At 44.0% G+C, this 20,014-nt stretch overlaps 1 protein-coding gene across 1 annotated transcript in view; it reads right to left on the bottom strand.

Moving 5' to 3' along the window:
- The window catches only part of PEX14 (peroxisomal biogenesis factor 14), a 139,145-nt gene extending 120,878 nt beyond the window's left edge, over positions 1–18,267 (bottom strand). Inside the window, exons 1-2 of the mRNA XM_052653767.1 lie at positions 18,232–18,267; positions 4,163–4,210 (exon numbers count right to left, since the gene is read on the bottom strand). Coding sequence (XP_052509727.1) covers positions 4,163–4,210; positions 18,232–18,267 — 84 coding nt within the window. The remainder of the gene's footprint in view (positions 1–4,162; positions 4,211–18,231) is intronic.
- Positions 18,268–20,014: the final 1,747 nt, after the last annotated feature.

Raw genomic sequence — 20,014 nt, forward strand, 5'->3', positions numbered from 1 at the left:
GACTTAGCAGCAGCAACAGGGAAGGTAATAAAGTAGAATTGCCATCATCATTTATAAAGGAACATTAGCTGTTGTTTGAGGTTATTTTGGTAGAGGGATGCAGAAAAAGGACAGAAACAAAAACAAAACCTATACCTACAGGTCAGAGGAAGAGAAGATGGCAGAAGACTTACCCATTAGAAATAAGCTGGTTTCAAAGAGCAAAATGCTGAAATCCTAGTTTAGCCCAGATCCATAAGCATTATATAAAGTACATAAGCAACTGTACTGCTGAACACTGAGGAACTCGTCCTGAAAAAAGTGAGCAGACCGTAAACGAAACCGTATTTACAGCTGCTTCAAATACCCTCAACCTGTATGACTGGAAGGACTCTAAGAAGATTACTTCTGTATCAAAGCAAGGGAGGAACTCAATGCAGACAATCGCCCAGCCATTCTTAAAGGTTTATCAACTAGGCAGGAGCACTTGATCCTGGCAGAGCAGTGCGGGGACCAGCCCAGAGCCTCTGCGACGGCTTGAGCATGTGCCCACATAGGTGATGAGAAAAGCCAGGTCTACAGGAAATTTACAGGTTTTGAGCAAGTCTGGGGGAAGCTAGAGGTCAGTACTCTGGAGCTTGTCCTGGGAGGCAAAGCTCAGTGAACAAAGTGTAAAAAAAAAAGTAATCAGCCATTTTAACTCTGGCAAAGAGTTCTGTCATTAACAATCAGAGAATTTCAGTGGGGAGTTCACAGAATTTATCAAGGGGAATCTGTTCACCAATCACCACCCCAAGGACATCATGACATTACAGAGCAATTACCCCACTAATACGGCCAGAGTTGCTGGGTTGGTTCTTTAGTGAGGGAAGGAGGGCTGCAGGGGCAAGAGAAGGTAACGTGCAGTGTCACTACGCAGCCAGAATCAAGACAAGGGGATGGCTACACACACAAGTGTGCCAATTAGAGGCCACAAGGTGGGGCAGTGGTAAAGCATCCGCTTGCTGATGCAGGAAACGCAGGAGACTCGGGCTCAATCCCTGGGTCAGGAAGACCCCATGGGCCAGAAAGATCCCATGAAGGAGGAAATGTCAACCCACTCCAGTATTCTTGCCTAGGAAATCCCATGCACAGAGGAGCCTGGCAGGCTACAGTCTGTAGGATCTCAAAAGAGTCAGACGCGAATGAGCCTACTTATCAACTCAAAATCACAAACCAGCTTTTAGGGTCCAGAGAGGACAGAAATGAAAACCAGGTCCTCCTTTCCTAGAAACAGAGCAAAGCAGTAGTGCAGACACCTCCATGCGTCCACCTAACAACGTCACCTGCACTATGCTGACGCCTCAGTACAGCCTCTCTTTTAATAAAGGGGAAAATTACCCCAAAGTGCTCATCTAGTTCTGAAGACAAAGAACAAGATTATTTGCCTTCAGCATCCCAAGCTTAGCCTTATTAGTATAGAGAACAGGCATCTTCCATTTAGGAATTTTGTGGAAAATATGCACTCCACTTGGTTAAAAACAAAACCAGAAATAACTGAGCACGGTGTTCCCTCCAACACTGGACTATCCTATTCCTCCAGCCCTGGCCTCAAGTTTCACAAAAACCATCCCTAAGGAACCCCTCACCCACCAGAGAACTCTTCTTTCTCTGAATAATGAAGGCTCTCTTATACTCCCAGCCAGGCAATTCTGCACCAAATTATATACAATTTTGTACTGTTTGCTAAAATTATATACAACCTTGTGCCATTTGCTAATTGTCTTGCATGTAACAAATGCATTTTCTTCCCCAAATAAGATATATAAATTACTTAGGAAGAAGGCTTAGCTTTATTCTTCAATTGTCTGCTCCTCCTGAGCACCCAGGAGACAGCTAACACATACAGCCTGAGGAACCTCCCTGGGGGGTGGGGGTGAGGGTATAGATAGGCCCTTGGGCTGAGTGCTAGGGGGCTTTCTGTGGGTGGGTGCCCCATCACCTCTCTGGCCACCTTGTGACTCTCTCTAGCCTGCTGCCAGTTCGCAGCGGCTCGTCCTGTCCCCCTGACCAGCCACACAAGCCACCGCTGGCCCGCGGCAGCCTCTCTGCCTGGCACCCTCCTGCTGCCTCTCCCAAGAGGCAGAAGTAGCTCACATAAGAGCATACAACTCGGCTGGTGCCCTCATTTAATCAGGCTGCTGCAAATGGTTGGCCAAAAGCAATAAGGGCATGACTGAGAAACTGTGGGAGTTTAATATAAAAAAATTAATAAAAAAAGAAGGGAAGGAGGAAGGGTCTACCTTTTAATAGGGCCCTAATTACCCAACTCATAGGATCAACCCAAATGAGATGGGAGTTTATTTCGGGGTGTTTTTTTAATTATTGTTTTTTTATATATATATAAATTGCTGCTATGTGTTTTCTTTCCTCTGAGCAATTATGCAGCAAGTATGTAAAGAGGGGAAAAAATATTAATTAAATATAAGGTAATTGTGGAGTTGGCCTGGAGAGAATGAATCTGAACTCTGGACGATCGCTGGCTACTAGGGTTTGAAGACTGCTCAGGGCCTCCCAGAAAAGAAAGAAATAAAAATACAAGCAACCAACATGCAGATGCCGAATGCAGCAGGAAACGAGCAGTGCACAGAAACATTAGCAGAGCAGAAGGGCCATGGGGCTCCAAGCACCCGATAGTCAGCGATGCCACCGACTGCTCAGGGCTCCATGCTAGAAAGAACGCCCAAAAGATGGTCCAGCCGCTCTTCTGATGATCAGTAGTTAAATGAGTAGATAAAAATGTGAAAAGAGACAGAGGAATAAAGGACTGAAGAGGACTAGAGTGTTCAATTTGAACTTTAGTCCAAAGTCAACTACAACTTCAGTCTGAGGGGCACTGAGGCAGGCCCCACGGGAAACAAGCTCCCAACCTACGGGACTGGCCGAGCAAAGCCTCCTCTGGCTTTCACACCACCAAGACCACAAGGAAGAGCCCACGCAATACCAAAAGAGGGAAATGAAGCCACAAAGGGAGTGGCGGGAAGTGAGCCGTCCTTGGGAAGAGCAGGTGACATGCAGGACAAGAGTGGCTCTCTCCACCAGTCCCGCAGGGCTGGCGCCACCCGGGCCTTCCTCCAGCTCAGCCAGATCCAACTCACCTCCTGCCTTGGAAAGTCTTAGCACAGGCCGGGATTCAGACTTGTTCATGCCAGTAAGGGCCTCACGTCACCTCCTCCCATACCTCCAGAAGGAGAGGGAAGGAAAACACGTAAAACTACAGGCCCTGCTGAAACAGAAGCTCGGTGGTATATCCCTAAGTTTGCTATCACTATTCAGTGAAAGAAAAAGCTCTGCGAAGTTAAACATAAAGCTGGCCCCTCTGTAAAACTTCTCTAGAGATCAAGTCTTTTTTTTTTTGGCTGTGACGCAGTCTGTGGACTCTTAGTTCCCCAATCAGGGATTGAACCCAGGCTCCAGCAATGAGAGTGCAGAGTCTTAACCACTGGACTGCCAGGGAATTTCCAGTACAGAAAAGGGCTTAATATTCAGCCAAGAGGATTTGCAGTAGGCCTTGAAATGCAAAACAGAAAATGGGGCAGGCACTTGGGCCAAGACCACCAAGGCAAACGCACTGTGTAAAGAGAATTAGCTTCAGCACTTAGTAGGCCTCTTCCCTATCAACTGTGTTAGCAGAGAATGTTGGTAGTGAGCATCACAAACCTAATTACAGGCCAGGCAGAAACAGAACTCTCTCTCTCTTTTCTGTTCTTCAAAGGCCACTTGAAGTGCCCTCACTCTGAGGAACAGAATGGCTATTTCAGACAATCAAGCAGCTCAGCTCCTTGGTCAGGTCCAGCAACCTCGCTTCAGCTCAGCCACCATAGGTTTTGGGCATCCCACTGATTAACAAGAAATAAAACGGTGCATCACCAGACCAGGGGTGGGTGCTCCTCATTCCAGAAAAGACCAGGGTTTACTAAGAGGGAGTCTCGCTAACCTCTGCATGCCTGAAAAGCAGTCAGAAGTGAGAGGTTGCTGACGGGCTGGGTCTCCACAGAACACCTCCACTCCTATATTCAAGGGCACTACTGACGCATGACTATAGGGTCATCAGGCTTCTTTAAACTCAGTGTTTTAATTAACAGAGAATCATACTACGTATTTTAATTAATAGAGACTCATACTATATATCGTGGCTTCTTACCAGCGGCTCTCGAGGCACCACATTTTCACTTCCTGGAGCAGAGCTTGGCTGCAAAGAAAAATAAAAACAAAAGTAAGATTGCAGTGCCACCCAATGGACATCAAAAAACCAAAGGCGACCCACACAAACAACTACTTCTGGCACTTCTCACCCGTTTCCATACTGCAGAGAGGTCTGTGGTGGGTTCCTTGTAAGAAGTAGCCCAGGAAGCCCAAATTTGCTAGAGAACATGGAGAGAGGGCTTCCAGGTTCAGGTTCACAGTCACAACATCTCAAGAAGGCTGAATTTGGCTTCAGAGGGCCCAAGCAGCTGAGTAGCAGTGGCAGGGGACCATCACGAAACCCACAGCAATAGCAAAGTCCACAAAAGGTATTAAGTGAGCCAAACTTTCCTTTTGCCATCTCTGCCCACCGCCACCCTCCACGTTGACCAGCAGCAGACCAAAAGTGAAGAACCAGATCCAGCCACAAGGGGGTCCCAGTTGCCTACACTCAGCATCTATCTGGAGCCAAGGAAGCCGTAAACCATGAACACTGGTTCCTATTACTACCTGTCTCTCAGGATACCAATCCCCAGCAGAAAAGAAAGTCGGGTTTTTGAAAATAAGCTAGTGACAAGCTGACAGATAAACAGACCAACCCGCAGGCAGCATGTGGCCCACTCGCCTGGTCCTAGTCTGTTTCTTTCTCTGGATCCCTCCCCTCACTCTCAAATTTACCTTCAACCCTTAGCTGACATGGCCACAGCTCAGAGAAAGGGAGAGACAAGAGACAGAGACAGACAACTTGGGAGGAAATCTACAAATCTCCAAAGGAAGAAAACAAGCAGCTTGAGAGAGTCATGATTAGTTTACTGTTACTGATGTTCAAACCAATTCCCAATTATCCACAGATAATATCCAGACAAATGAACTAATCTGTGGAGCCAGCCTCCAAACTCCTCCCAGCTGGTTCAGACGGCAAGTGCTAAGCCTTCTGGGGAAAAGAATGGAAGTGGAGAGAGGAACAGTCCAGTCCACAGAGGGTCCCCAAAGATTCCTCTTGCCCAGCTGCTCCCACACAGGGAGGCAAGGACTCTGCTGGAAAGACCCTACCACTTCATCCGAAGTCCTTCTCAAGAGCCCCTTCTTCCCTAGGGCAAGAAGGTCAGCCAGCATAAGATTAGAAAGTATGGAAAGTAACTGGAAACCTGAACGTGCTCCCCTCCCTCCTAAAGCTCCAGGCATCCATCCACAAGCTGATGCATTTAGGGATCCAGCCCACACCGCTCTTGAGTTCTACAACTTCCTGCATTCTCCTGGACTTAACAAATCCCATAGCAGATTCATAATCCTCTCCCTCCACCACATATGACCTCTTCTGTTTTCCCTGTCTGGGTGAAAGTCAACCTTCCACCAAAATATGCAAACTAGAATCCAAAAGACCACCCTGGGCAGCGCCTCCCCTCACCTGCCAGAGCAAACACCATATCAAGTCTTCCCATCTGCCCTCCTAAACATCTGTGGAATCAGGCCATCCACTTTGCTCCATTTCTTCCAACGTCACTTAAGTCCAAGCTTCCAAAAACCCCTGCCTGGACCACTGCCATAGCCTTCTCATCAGCTCACTCACATCCATGCTGGCTCTCTTCTAATTCAGTTTCCACCCTGCAAGCAGACTCTCTCTTCAAAACAACACTCTGATCTCATCCACCCAACCACCCCAGTAAACAACAATGACTCTAATACAGATAAACCTTCTCAGTTTGGCCATGCGTCTCCTCTGACATACCAGGTCTGGCACCACATTCCCCAGCTTTGCCCACAACGCACACACTTGCCTTTTCTTCCTCTGTCAAGGGGCCTTTGCACCAGCTGTTCCTTCCCTTCTCTCTGACGGCTTAACTTCTCCTTCAGATGCCAGCTAAGTCACTCTTGGGAAAGCATTCCTTCTCTGACAGGAGAATATCTGTATATTCAAATCTCCTGAATATACACTCACATCGTGCACCTCTCCACGGTACTCCACACCTCTCCTCTCCTCTCAGACTAAGCCGAACTGCAATTTTAAGTGTGTGATATCCGACTGATGTCTGTGTCCTCACTGGATTGTATACTCCAAGTGGGCAGACTCGGTGTCTGCTCATCACTGTATCCCTGGGTCAGGATCAGGCACAGGTTATGTGCTCGTTTGCTTAGTCGTGTCCAACTCTCTTTTGTGACCCTTTGGACTGTAGCCCACCAGGCTCCTCTGCCCACTGAATTCTCCAGGCAAGAATACTGGAGTGGGTCGCCATTTCCTCCTCCAGGGGATCTTCCCAATCTGGGGATCAAACTCACTTCTCCTGTGTCTCCTACATTGCAGGTAAATTCTTCACCTGCTGAGCCACAGACCTTCCACAGATATTTGCTGAATGAATGAGCGGGCAACAAAGAGCAGAATGGATTGGGTTTGAACATATTATATGAAGTTCATTGCCTTCTTGAGGGCTTCCTTCAGTCCATCTGGTAAATATTAAGTGCAAACATTTACTTAGCTCCTTCTTTATTTCATTCTCACAATAAATGTATGGAAGTATTGCTGATGAGGAAACTGAGGCAAGGGAGGTTAAAGAACCTGCCTATGATGACTCAGCTAAAAGGACGGGTACCAAAAGGACTGGAGCTCTTCTACTTAATCAAAATAATCGAGTTTTGTTTAGACTACATTTTATTAAGCAACAACCTTAACGCTATCCCATAAATAATAATGTAAGTTATTTAACTAGATGGAACTAACACAAACAGCTCTATTATTCAGGAAGTCTCATTCTGATTTAAACTAAAACTTTCTTCCTGAAATACAACTAATCACTGTGAATCATAACCTCCAAGGAACTTCCCTTTAAATTAGTTCATCTCCTGAACAACTAATATTTGCCAGAGAAAAAACTTTAAACCATACACAGCACCAAAGAAGTCTGTTTCATCATATATGCTTTTGTACCTTTTTATGTGAGCCATGTAAATGTACTCTGCTTTAAAAAATTTAAAAAGGAAGCTCCCTTCTCATCCCAACAGCCTCCTCTTCCTTGGGGACCCACCACTGATGCTGGCTCCTTACAGAGTCTTTCTGGGATATTCAAAGTGTGTAAGAAGCACAGCCCTACCAAGGAGCTTAAATAGCAACACTCTCTGAATTCCTCAAACTTTGGCTTCACAGAGCCTTCTAGGGTCTCAGCACACCAAAGCCTGACTTCAAGACTGTTCTCGGGGGCTGCCAAGAAAGGAGCAAGCATTTCCCCACGCTGTATTCCAACTCACTGCTCTGTGCTCACAAATGACTTCTTACCAATCTGAGAATTGCCTAATACGATTATTTTCCAGGTGATTCTCTAGCTCAAATACCTGTGTTCTTTAGAAAACTATTTCTTGATAACCAGGACAGGCATCATTCATCCTTGCTACTCTGCATGTGGATGTCCTTATGATACCATCTGAAATTCTTCATCATATAACTTGTTTATTAATGTCTGTCCCTGCTAGTTTTCAGTTCCTTGAAGGCAGGCACTTTACCACCTTGGTGAAGGCTGATCTTCAGCACTTAGAATGTAACTGGTATCGATACTCAATTAATATGTACTTAATTAATTTTTTAGTTAAAAGAGTAAAACAAAGGAACCACTTCTTATACATAAGCCAAAACGAAGCAGGCAAAGGACAATGCCAGTGTCTTTCCCTGCAGCATTTCACCACCAACAAAATACAAACCTGGCCAGTCTCAAAGCAATGTCACGACCCAGTGGATCTCAACTCTGGGGTGGAATCACCCCCAGACAGGCATTTAAACGTGTGTGGAGGTGTTTCTGGCTGTCACAGTGACCAGAGAGCCCCACAGGCATTTAGAAGGCAGGGGTCTGGGGGACTAAATGTCCCACAGTGGACACAATGAAGGACTGCTCCATTCAAAACACCAATCGGACCCCTGGAAGAATCCTAACAAGTCCACTTCCTTACGACGAGGAGGACTCACTCCCATCTTTAACACGCAGCTCAGACGTGGTTTTGAAAGAGGGGTAAGGTCTGAGCAGCCAAACTGCTTGTCAGAAGCTGAACCAAGTCCACAAGATCCATGAGTCTCACCAGTCCAGCTTTATTCAAGAATTTAGCTCAATTAAAAAATACAAATATCAAATCATGTTGTACACCTGAAATTAATATAATGCTGTATGTCAAGTAAAAAACCTCAATAAATTTAAAAAAGAGAACTTTCCTGGGGGTTCAGTGGCTAAGACACCATGCTCCCAGCTCAGGGGCCTTAGGTTCGATCCCTGGTCAGGGAACCAGACCCCAGGTGCCACAACTGAGAGTTTGCATGCCACAACTGAGAGTTTGCACGCCACAACTGAGAGTTTGCACGCCACAATTAAAGATCCCATGTGCAACAACGAAGACCCTACACAGCCAAATAAATTAAAGATCTTCTTTTAAAAAATAATTTAAAGGAAACCATGATCACAGTAAGGACAGAAATGGGAGGTATAAGAAGAAAGTAGGACTTCTAGAGATGAAAAACCATATTTGAAATATAAATTTCACAGAATAGTAATGACAGCAGATTAGCTACTACAGGAAAAAAAGTAAGTGCACTTGAAAACACCGCAGCAGAAACTGATTAAAATGAAGGATGGTGGAGGACCCCAAAGAGAAAAATATTTGAATAATGACTGAAAATTTTCTAAGTTTGATGAAAACTAGAAACTCACAGATCCAGAAGCTCAACAAACCCCAAGCAGAACAAACACAGAAGTATACTAAAGTACACCATAACCGAATTCTAAAAATATGAAAAGGGAAAAACATTCTAAGCAGCCAGAAAAAAAAGAGAAACATTACCTACACATATTAATCAAGATTAAAAATGACTTCAGACTTCTGATCCATAACTGTGCAGGACAAAAGGAAAACAAAGAAACAATAGGATAGTATCTTTGGCTCTTCCTCAGCACTGCCCACTTTACAGAGGTGACAGCCATCAGGGCCACCTTCAGACCCCTCGTGAAGCTCGTCAAAAAGAGGACCAAGAAGTTGAACCCACACCAGTCAGACTGATATGTCAAAATTAAGTGGAACTGATGGAAACCCAGAGGCACTGACAACAGGGTGCTCAAGAAACTCAAGGGCCAGATACAAGTGCCCAACGCTGGTCACGGGAGCAACAAGAACACGAAGGTCATACTGCCCAGTGGCTTCCGGAAGTTCCTGGTCCACAACTTCAGGGAGCCTAAAGTGCTGCTCACGTGCAACAACCTTCCTGTGCTTAGGTTACTCACACGTCTCCTCCAAGGACTCAAAGCCAGTGTGGAAAGAGCAATCCTGCTGGCCCTCAGAGTCACCAATCCTACGCCAGGCCGCCCAGCAGAGAAATGAACAGACAGCTCGTCTGCACACTGCGTTTGTGTTAATAAAACCACAAAAACTTGGCCATCTGGCATTTCAAAACAAATAATATCTTTAAAATGCCCACAGAGGGCAGGACACGACCTGGAACTCTATATCCAATTAAATTATTTCAAAAATGAATACAAATTAAAGACTTTTTCAAAAGGAAAAAGAGGCAGTGGTCGTCAACAGTATACTTGTACCACAAAACACGTTAAAAGAAATTCTTTAAGCAGAAGAAAAACAATACGGGATGGAAACTTAATCTACATGAAAGAAGAACGTTAGAAATGGTCAACATGTTAGCAAAGACATTTTTATTTTTAAAAGATACTTTAAATGTACTGTGAGGTTTATGTCATATGTAGTAGTAAAATCTATGACACATAGTATAATGGATAAGAGGGAAAACTGAAGCATATTTCTGTTAGGTTCTTATACGTGAATTATTTAATAGTATGTCATTTGAGAATAGGCTGTAGTAACTTAAAGTAACATATTGTAAACCTTAGAGCAATCACTAATTAGTAAAAATAATAATAATAATTGGTAGGGTACAGCTAGATCAACAGTAGGGATAAAATGAAATCCAAAAAATAATTCAATCCAAGAGAAGACAAAAAAAAAAGAGAAAACAAAAGACAGATGAAAAAAAAAATGCAAGATGGTAGACTTAAACCCGAGGGCTTCCCTTGTGGCTCAGATGGTAAAGCGTCTGCCTACAATGCGGGAGACCTGGGTTTGAACCTGGCAACCCACTCCAGTATTCTTGCCTGGAAAATCCCATGGACAGAGGAGCCCAGTAGGCTACAGTCTATAGGGGCGCAAAGAGTTGGACACGACTGAGCAACTTCACTTCAGACTTAAACCCAACCACATTCATATTTACCTTGAGTACAAATGAAACACTCCTATTAAGAGGCAGAGACTGTCAGACTAAGTGGTGAGAAAACCCAAGACTGAGCTATAGAATGCCCATGAGAAACCCATTTTAAACAAAATGACACACACAGCTCAAAAGCCAAAGGATGGAAAATGATAGACCATGCAAACACTAATCATACAAAAGCTGTACTGGCAATATTAATCTCAGACAACTTCAAACTAACAGATATTTCCAATGATAAACAAGGACACTTTCAAAATAAGAGCGCTAATCAAGAAGACAAAATAATTACAGAAAAAATATGCTGAACTCACAGCATATTAAAAAGCAGAGACATAACTTTGCCGACAAGGGTCTGTATAGTCAAAGCTATGGTTTTTCCAGTAATCGTGTATAGATGTGAGAGTTGGACCATAAAGAAAGCTGAGCACTGAAGAATTGATCTTTTGAACTGTGGTGCTGGAGATGACTCTTGAAAGCCCCTTGGACTGCAAGGAGATCAAACCAGTCAATCCTAAAGGAAATCAGTTCTGAATATTCATTGGAAGGACTGAAGCTGAAGCTCCAATACTGTGACCACCTGCTGTGAAGAACTGACCCACTGGAAAAGACCCTGATAATGGGAAAGATTGAAGGCAGGAGAAGGGGACGACAGAGGATGAGATGGCTGGATGGCATCACCAACATGATGTACATGAGTTTGAGCAAGCTCCGGGAGTTGGTGATAGAGAGGGAAGCCTGGCGTGCTGCAGTCGATGGGGTCACAAAGAGTCGGACACGACTGAGTGACTGAACTGAACTGAATGAAAATGAAAACACAATGCATCTAAATTTGTGGAATGTAACTAAAGCTGTGCTTAGAAGGAAGTTTACAGTTTTAGTTAGTGACTTTAGAAAAGAAGCTAGAGAAAGAACAAGTGAAACCCAAAGTAAACAGAAAGAAAGAAAATTTAAAACTTAAAAACAACAGAGGAAAATCAATAAAATAAAAACCGATTTTCTGAGGAATACTAAGACTGAAAATCTGTAGCCAGATCGATCAGTTTTTAAAAAAAGACATTATTTTCCAATAGTAGGAATGAAAAGGGGGACATCTCTGCATATTTTATAGACATCTAAAAGATACGGGAAGGCCACAACTACCGATCCTGTGTGACTACAGCCCATGCTCCACAAGAGAAGCCACCACCACAGAAGCCCCAAAACCACAACGGAGAGGAGCCCCCACTCGCCGCCACTAGAGAAAGCCTGCACAAGGCAACAAAGACCCAGAGCAGCCGAAAATAAAATAAAGAATTAACTTCTCTTTAAATAAAAAATGATAGAGGGACCTCCCTGGCAGTCCAGTGGTTAAGATTTCACCTTCCAATGCAAGGAATACAGGTTGGATTCCTGGTCAGGGAGCTAAGATCTCGTGGCCAAAAAACCAAACATAACATGGAAATAATACTATACCAAATTCAATAAAGACTATAGAAATGGCCCACAATGGGGAGAAAGAAGAAACCTTTAGAAAAAATAAAAAGGCATATTATGAAACACCTTAAAAACATATTTGACAACTGAAATGATAGCAAATTCCTTGAGAAACATTATGTCAAAGCTGACAGAAAAAAAACAGAAAGCACAAGCCTTAACCACTTGCCATGGAAGTGCCCAGTAATAGCAGTCTTACACAAACTATTTCAGAAAGTAGAAAAGAAAGGCGAGGGAGTTCCCTGGTGGCCTAGTGGTTAGGACCCTGGGCTTCAAATGCTGTGGCCCAGGTTCAATCCCTTGTCTAGAAACAGGTCCCGCAAGCCGCACGGCACAGCCAAAGAATAAATAAATAAACAGAAGTTCCCACCTCATTCTGATAGGCCAGTATTACCTTACAGTTAGATACAGATTTCTCTCTCTCTCTCACTCACACACACACACAAACTATAAATCAGTATCAGTTAGCCCTCCATATCTATGGATTCAACCAACCACAAACTGTGTAGTATGTTATATACTGCACTGTGTATTTATTGCAAAAGAAATCCAAGTATAAGTGGACCAATGCAGTTCAAACTCATGAGTCAACTATACTTCATTTGCATTAGGAGAAACATATAGGTAACAGATAAATGGAACAGAAGACAGTTTAGAAATTGATCTATTATATACTATTTTTCAATTTTTTTTTTTTTTCACAAAGATGGTAAGATCAACAAATGATTCTGGAACAACTGATATTCATATGGGGAAAAACATGAGGCTCAGCCTTTACCAGTATGCACATGAAAAGAGATGCTTAATGTTATTTGTCATCACAGAAATGCAAAGAAAAACCACAATGAAATACCACTACATACTCACTCAAGCTACACACTCAAACGGCTAAAATTAAAACAGACAAGCAATACCAAGTGTTGGTATGGGTGTGGGGCAATCAGAATGTTCATACACTGTTGGTGGAATGAAGAACAGTACAACTTTGCCGAAGCTCCAATACTTTGGCCATCTGATTGGAAGAGCCAACTCACTGGAAAAGACCCTGATGCTGGGAAAGACTGAAGGCAGAGGAGAAGGGGAGCAGCAGAGAATGAGATGGCTAGATAGTATCACCAACTCAATGGACATGAATCTCAGCCAACTGGGCAATCATGGAAGTCAGAGAAGACGGGGTGAGGCAGTCTACGGGGTCGCAAAGAGTCACACATGACTTAGTGACTAAACAACAACAAGGACCACAACTTTACAAAACAAGAACACAAGCTATTACAGAGCTCAACGTACACTTACCATGTGACCCAGCAGTTACACTTGGGAGGTATTTACCAAGAAAAATGATTATATGTTTGCACAAACACACATGAATATTTACAGTAGCCCCAAACTAGAACCAACCATATGGAGAAGAGTCTCCGAGGTGCCTCCCATGCTCCCCATCTCCTGGCATTCATGCCCTTCTGCTGTCCCTTTGAATGTGGGCAGGAACGGTGGCAGGTTTCTGGCCGATACAGTATGCTAATGGTGACAGAGCTCATGTAGTTACACATATGAGGTTACATTACGTTAGACTGTAATGTCCATTCACTTTCGAGGAAACAAGCGGCCACTCGGGGGAGACTCATGTGGCAGAAACTGCAGGTGGCCTCTGGCTGACAGCTGCTGACAAAATGGGGTCCTCACGCTGCAGTCCACAAGGAGCCAAATGCTTCCAACAACCACGCGAGCTCGGAAGCAAATCCTTCCCCGGTCAAGACTCAGATGCAACCACAGCCCTGACAGACAGCTTGACTGCTGCCTTGGGAGACACAGCTAAATCATGTCCTGACTCCTGACCCACAGACACTGCGAGACAACAAACGTGAAACTGCTAAATGTGTGATAACATTGTTAGACAACAGGCCATTAATATACACCAAATGTCCAAGTGGCGAACAGATCAACTGTGCTGTTGATTTACCTATACAATGGAATACTACACACCAGTAAAAAGTAATGAATTACTGATACATGGTGGTGGTGGTGGTTCAGTTGCTCAGTCATGTACAACTCTAACAACCCCATGGACTATAAAGCCCACGAGGATCCTCTGTCCATGGGGTTTCCCAGGCAAGAATACCAGAGTGGGTTGCCACTTCCTTCTTCAAGGGATCTTCCTGACCCAGGGATCAAACCCACATCTCCTGCGCTGCAGGCAGACTCTTCACTGCTAAGCCATATGTACAACAATATAAAATTTCACGGACGCTATTCTGAGCAAAAGAAGTGAGACACAAAAGATTATATACATTATGAATACATCCATGTGTAATTCTAGGAGAGACAAGTATAATCTATTAGCAGCTCAGATTTCCTGAGGCCAAAGGCTAGGATTTTCTGGGGAAGCAGAGTAAGGGAATGTTTGGGAATACTGGAATTGTTTTGATCTTGACTGTGGTGGTGGTTAAACAGGTATATATACATTTGTCAAAACTGACCACAACACACCTATTTGAATTCCAGGGTAAAGCTTTTGGCCACAAAGACTCAGTCACTCAAAAAGCTATTAACATACGGGTATTAAGTCAGGATAGGGGCAACGTTCTGGGGACTGGACAGTAACAGAAGGGACACCAAAGAGGTTTCTGAGGTTCCGGTTGTGTTTGATTGCTTGATCCGAGTACTAGTTACGCAAGATTGTGTTCATTCTGTGAACATTCACCAAGCTGTACACATAAGTGGTGGACTTCCTGGGTGTCTGTTAAACAACAATAAAAAGGTTTTTTCATTTTAAAGGCTAGGGAATCATGCTAAATTATACTAAAGAGGCAAATCAATGCACTCCCTGTTTCTTCACTGGATCCTGAATTTGTCTTTTTATTGGAAACATTGAATGTGGTCTGTATTAATAAATAATATTTTATCAATACCAAACTTCCTTTGTGATAGTGGTATTATGGTTATGTAGAGAATAACCTTACTCTTATGAGAGACAAGGTGAAGTATTCTAGAATGAAATACCATGTCTGTAACTATCTAATCCTTCCCTAAGAAAAGAAAAATATAGAGACTGAAATAGAGCAAATTCAGCAAAAAGTAAACAATGTATCTTGTTCGCTTTTATGAGAGTTTTAGAGGAATCCTCTGTATTATTCTTTCAACTTTTCTAATAGGTTGAAAACTTTTCAAAATAAAGAGTGAGGGACAAAATATCTTGTTTGAACTTGTTATTCAAGAGTTCAGTAATCTTCCAAAACTGTATGCAGAGACCTGAAGAAGGAAATTAACATTCACAACATAAGCACTCAAAATGTACCACATACTTTTAACATCTGTAACTTCAGTCAACCCTCAAAGCAACCTTCTAAGTTAATTATTATCACTCCCATTTTACAGAGAAGAAAACTGAGGCTCAGAGAGGTGGAGTGATAAGTCCAAGAGTGAGTGAATGCTGGAGCTCAAACCAAAGCCAATCAGGAAAACAAGCCTTTCTCTCCATAATATCTTTGCTGTACTCTTCTCCCTTCCCTGCTTCTGTGTTTTTTCAGTCCATAATTGACTATATCCAGTGAACATGAACAGACTCGAAACCTACATTCCGTAATAATTCTCAATACTCAACAATCATTAAACCATTGGATTGAACCATGCCTCTGCTCTTCACTAAAGACAGAAAAGCTGGTGGGAAAGTACAGAAATAGGGATAACATTTCCTGTTCCTATGGGCCATAACATGTACAGACTAAAAGGGACTTTGATAAGAGATTAGCCTTGCAAAACAGAGTAATGTGGAGTAAACACAACAAGAGTATGAAGCAATAAATGCAATTCCAACAGACTGTTTTGAAGACAAACTAAAACGATTATACCCTTATGAAAAAGCAAGTATACCAGTGAAATCTAAGTTACAAAGGACAGCAAGGATAATCATTAGTTAGGATATTCCTTTAAATTTTAAGGCGATTACTTAAGAGCAAGTAAAACGTTAGTGAACTTCTGGTCAACATATGAAAACTCATACTCCCAAAAACATCACAACAGGAACTGACGAAAGGCTTAGATGGCTTGTGCGTCAACTCCAGAGTTTACTACATGGAATACTAATAGATAACACACTATGTCAGGCACTGTTCTAAAACAAGTTAATTCATTTAATCCTCAGACCAGTGCTATGAGATAGGCACTAGTATTATTTCTATTTGACAGATGGGGAAACTAAGGCCAAAGAAGAGACTTGTCCAAGACCAACACAGTTGGTAAATAGTGGGGCTAGGATTCTAGAGCAGTGGGGATGGCTTCATAGTCCATACTTTTAACCACTGCTTTACACTGCCTTTCAAAGAAAGTATTGGTTATCTACCCTCAATCTTTCAAAACAAGAGACTGATGCCACAAAGAGAACAAAGTTTCTACAAGAGACAGAATGCTGGCTCAGTCCCACAGGTGTGATGCATTCTTCTCACACCCAAACCAGGCTTGGGGGAATATACAAACAGTTCTCTCAGTTCCACTGTGTTTTACTGGAGAAATGGGGAAACCACAGAGCAGGACTAGGAAATGAAATGCAAAGCAACTGCTGAAGAGAGTTGGTTCACTTAAAATGCAAGCATTTACAGCTTATTGTCAGACAGTGACAGAATCTGGTGTGAAACATTCAAGTTTTGCCCCAGTCTGCCAGCATTTTCTGATGCAATCCCATCTCTACCAGCTTTGGAAAGGAGGGCAAAGGAGAAGCAGAGTTGAAAACCAAACAGAGGCCAGCCAAGCCCCCTTCAGGACCTTCGATCCCGTCCATGTGCACAGAGAAGACAATTTCTAGAACCAAAGGACACTTTGGGGGCTAAAAAGCCTCCCAGTGGCAAAAACTCTAGTAACCTTCAGTTACAGGAAAATTACACGTTCTGGCATCCTTTAATCCCAGCCTACAGGCATTCCTAATATATAACAGTTCAGAGAAGCCCAGATTCTGAGGAGCCTCGGTATTTCAGCCAGCTAAGTGGGTTAAGGTTAAGAATGAAGAGTCTCGCCCCCTCCAACTCAGGACACTCCCCACACTCCAGAATTTTCGACAGTGAGAAGACCAAAGAAGCCCTCTTTATTTCTCATGTTTTATAATGCAGACATCTGTCTGAATCATTCCCTTCGCTAGCGGAAGCTGGTCTGGGGAACACGCTACTCCTCTAAGTGCAATTCCTCTAACAGACTTATAAAGAATGAAAGAGTAATAAGAAACACTAAGTGGTATTCTTCTGCCAAGGAAGGAAGTGAAATACCAGTAGGCGGCTGAAAAGTCACAGGTGTTTCAAGGAGGTGAGAAATGAACGATGAGTCCAGGTTGACACCATTTTCTTCCTCCTCTGTCCAATCCTAACTAAACTTACACATGGAGGACTAACTAGTGGAGTCACACACAAATCCAGGCTTATCAGGCTCGTTACAGACCCTGCAAAATGGCGCTTAATAGCCTGTACTTCATAAAGGTTGTAATGAGCATTAAACGAGATAATAAGCGTAATTTGTCCTCGGCATGATAGCACACACTCAGTAATTGTAAAGTACCGCTTACCCCTAGTCCACCCCATCTTTGGACTACAAACGCCTTCAGAAGCCTTATCATCCACTGCATCCTAACAGGAGTGAGCACTGGTCTTCAAGGTCCCCGAACTGGAGTGGGATTTGGCTGCATCTGTGACTGAAAGGCTAGAGTCTTTGGCTGAGAAAACCAAATTGGGCAGCAAGGACAGATTACCAGCCATTAGCTCGCCGATGTCTGTTGTTTACAATGAGTCCCCTTCCTACCAACGCACTGAGAGTCCAAGTATATTTCCCACCCTCCAACTTAGCAGGGGAAGCGCAAAGGTGACTGAAAACGAAGAGGCTGGCAGCAGGGTGGCCCGGGAGGCTGAGGCTGCGGGGAAGTGGGAACCCTGAGGGAGTCAGGCCCCTCCCGGGACGGAAGGGCCGGGAACGATCCAGCCTCTCACCCTTCTCAAGCAGGAGTCCTCGCAGCTCAAGGCTGGGGGATTTCTCAAGGTCCCGCCACCGCTCCAGCCAAGCACAAGTGGGACCCCAGGGGCCGACAGGCGGAAAGGCGGGACCGCCGGCGCCTCCAAGCCCCGGCTCGGGAATGTGGTCAAAGAGGGGTCATCGGGGGAGGGGCCGGGCGGCGAGGACCTGGCGAGGGGCGGGACCCCAGAGGTGGCTAGAGGTCGCGGGCGCCTGCTTCCGAGGCTCAGGGTCCCCACTGGGCTCCCAGCCACCCGCCAAGCCACCCCCCCACTCCAGCGGGGGTCCCCGCCACCACTACTGGGCAGCCCCACTCCCCTTACCTGGCTCGGCTGCTCAGCCTGCTCCGAGGACGCCATCTTTCTAAGGCCCGACTAATCTATCGCCGTTGGGCGAAGCTTCTCCCAAGCGCCCTCGCTCTCGCTCTCTGCCCAGGCTAAAGTAGCCGGAACTGAGCTGTCGATGGGTGTTGGGGCAGGTCACTGTGGGAAAAGAGGGGAACTCCCACCACAGGTCAACATGCGCTATTTCCATTTGGTCTCTCCTTTACCGCAAAACCGAAGTCTATCCTTTTTGCATTCTTATATGTGTATTATACTTACTGAATTAAATCTCTGCCCATGGGCACATGTGCTGCTGCTAAGTCTCTTCAGTCGTGTCCGACTCTGCGACTCCATAGACGGCAGCCCATGTAGGGACACGCTAAGTAATCAATGTGAAGAGACTTGGAAATTAATTAATCAATTGATGATTTGGTTCAGTACCATTTGTTGAGTGCTTACTATTGGCTGCTTGGTAGGTGCGAGAAATAAGATACAACTCCTGCTCTCAAGTCCAGGCCAAATACACCCACACACACACACTCACATAATTAAAACATCTTGGAGATAGGAGTCTGATAACTGTCTGCAGGTCTATTAGAAGAACTCAGAAGGCGAGTGCTTTTGGGAGAGGTAAGGATTCATGGGGTTGCAAAGAGTCGGAAACGACTGAGCAACTGAACTGAACTGAAGGCTTCTACGAACCTTTATTACTTTATAGTGGTTGAGTTGTTCGACTTTAAGCCAATTGTGACATTACACACACGAAAGAGCTGTATACATTAGAAATATGTCAGTTCATATCACAGTTGTGTTTGATCAGTGATGGCATATTCAAAAGCATTGCCTCAGTTAACAATTCTTCCTACCAAACACTGTTTTAAATGTATTTTTCTTATGAGATAAATCTGATTTCCTTTAATAAAATATGAAAGGGATTGACCCTGAATTAATACAGTTTGATAATTATTCCTTCAGTTCAGTTCAGTCGCTCAGTCGTGTCCGATTCTTTGCGACCCCATGGACTGCAGCAGGCCAGGAATAACAGGAATAACAAATTATTCCTTGTTTATATAAAATGCCCCCCTTTTAAGCCAGGAAACTTTTTGTATTATTTTAATCTTAAGTGTTGGTTTTTCAGGGGTGAAAAACACAGACTTTTCCCTAAGTAGCCGTATTAAGACAAATATGGTGTCAAGCAGCATCTGGACAATCTCAACAGTGATGAGATTTCCCCTTTTCTCTCTGATTTGAAATTATAATGTTTAACCTAATATTTAAGCATTTTATTCCGAGGTCCCAACCCAATTTACAGATCTGAAGCAGAGAATTGAATGCGTGGAAATGTGGGAGTATTTTATGCTTCTCTGTTAGCTCTTTAGCAAGATTGAAAACTACACTCGTCAATTTTTAAAACTGATTTCCTTCAGATCAGGGTGAAGTTTGGGACATTTTATAGATCTTTTCAGGTTGGAAAGGAAAAACAAACAGTACAAAGTAAAATGACACTGTTTTAGGTATTAATATCATGCATCTATATATGCAAAAGAGGCTTCCCAGTCGGCTTAGTTCAGTTCATTCGCTCAGTCGTGTCTCTTTGAGACCCCGGTGGCTCAGCGGTAAAGAATCCGTCTGCAATGCAGGAGACCCTAGTTCGATCTCTGGGTGGGGGAAGATCCCCTGGGAAAGGAAATGGCAACTCACTCCAGTATTCTTGCCTGGGAAATCCCATGGACAGAGGAGCCTGGAGGGCCACAGTCCAGGGGTTCCCAAAAGAGTGGCACAC

Source organism: Budorcas taxicolor, chromosome 16 (assembly GCF_023091745.1).
Source record: "Budorcas taxicolor isolate Tak-1 chromosome 16, Takin1.1, whole genome shotgun sequence".
Taxonomy (NCBI): domain Eukaryota; kingdom Metazoa; phylum Chordata; class Mammalia; order Artiodactyla; family Bovidae; genus Budorcas; species Budorcas taxicolor.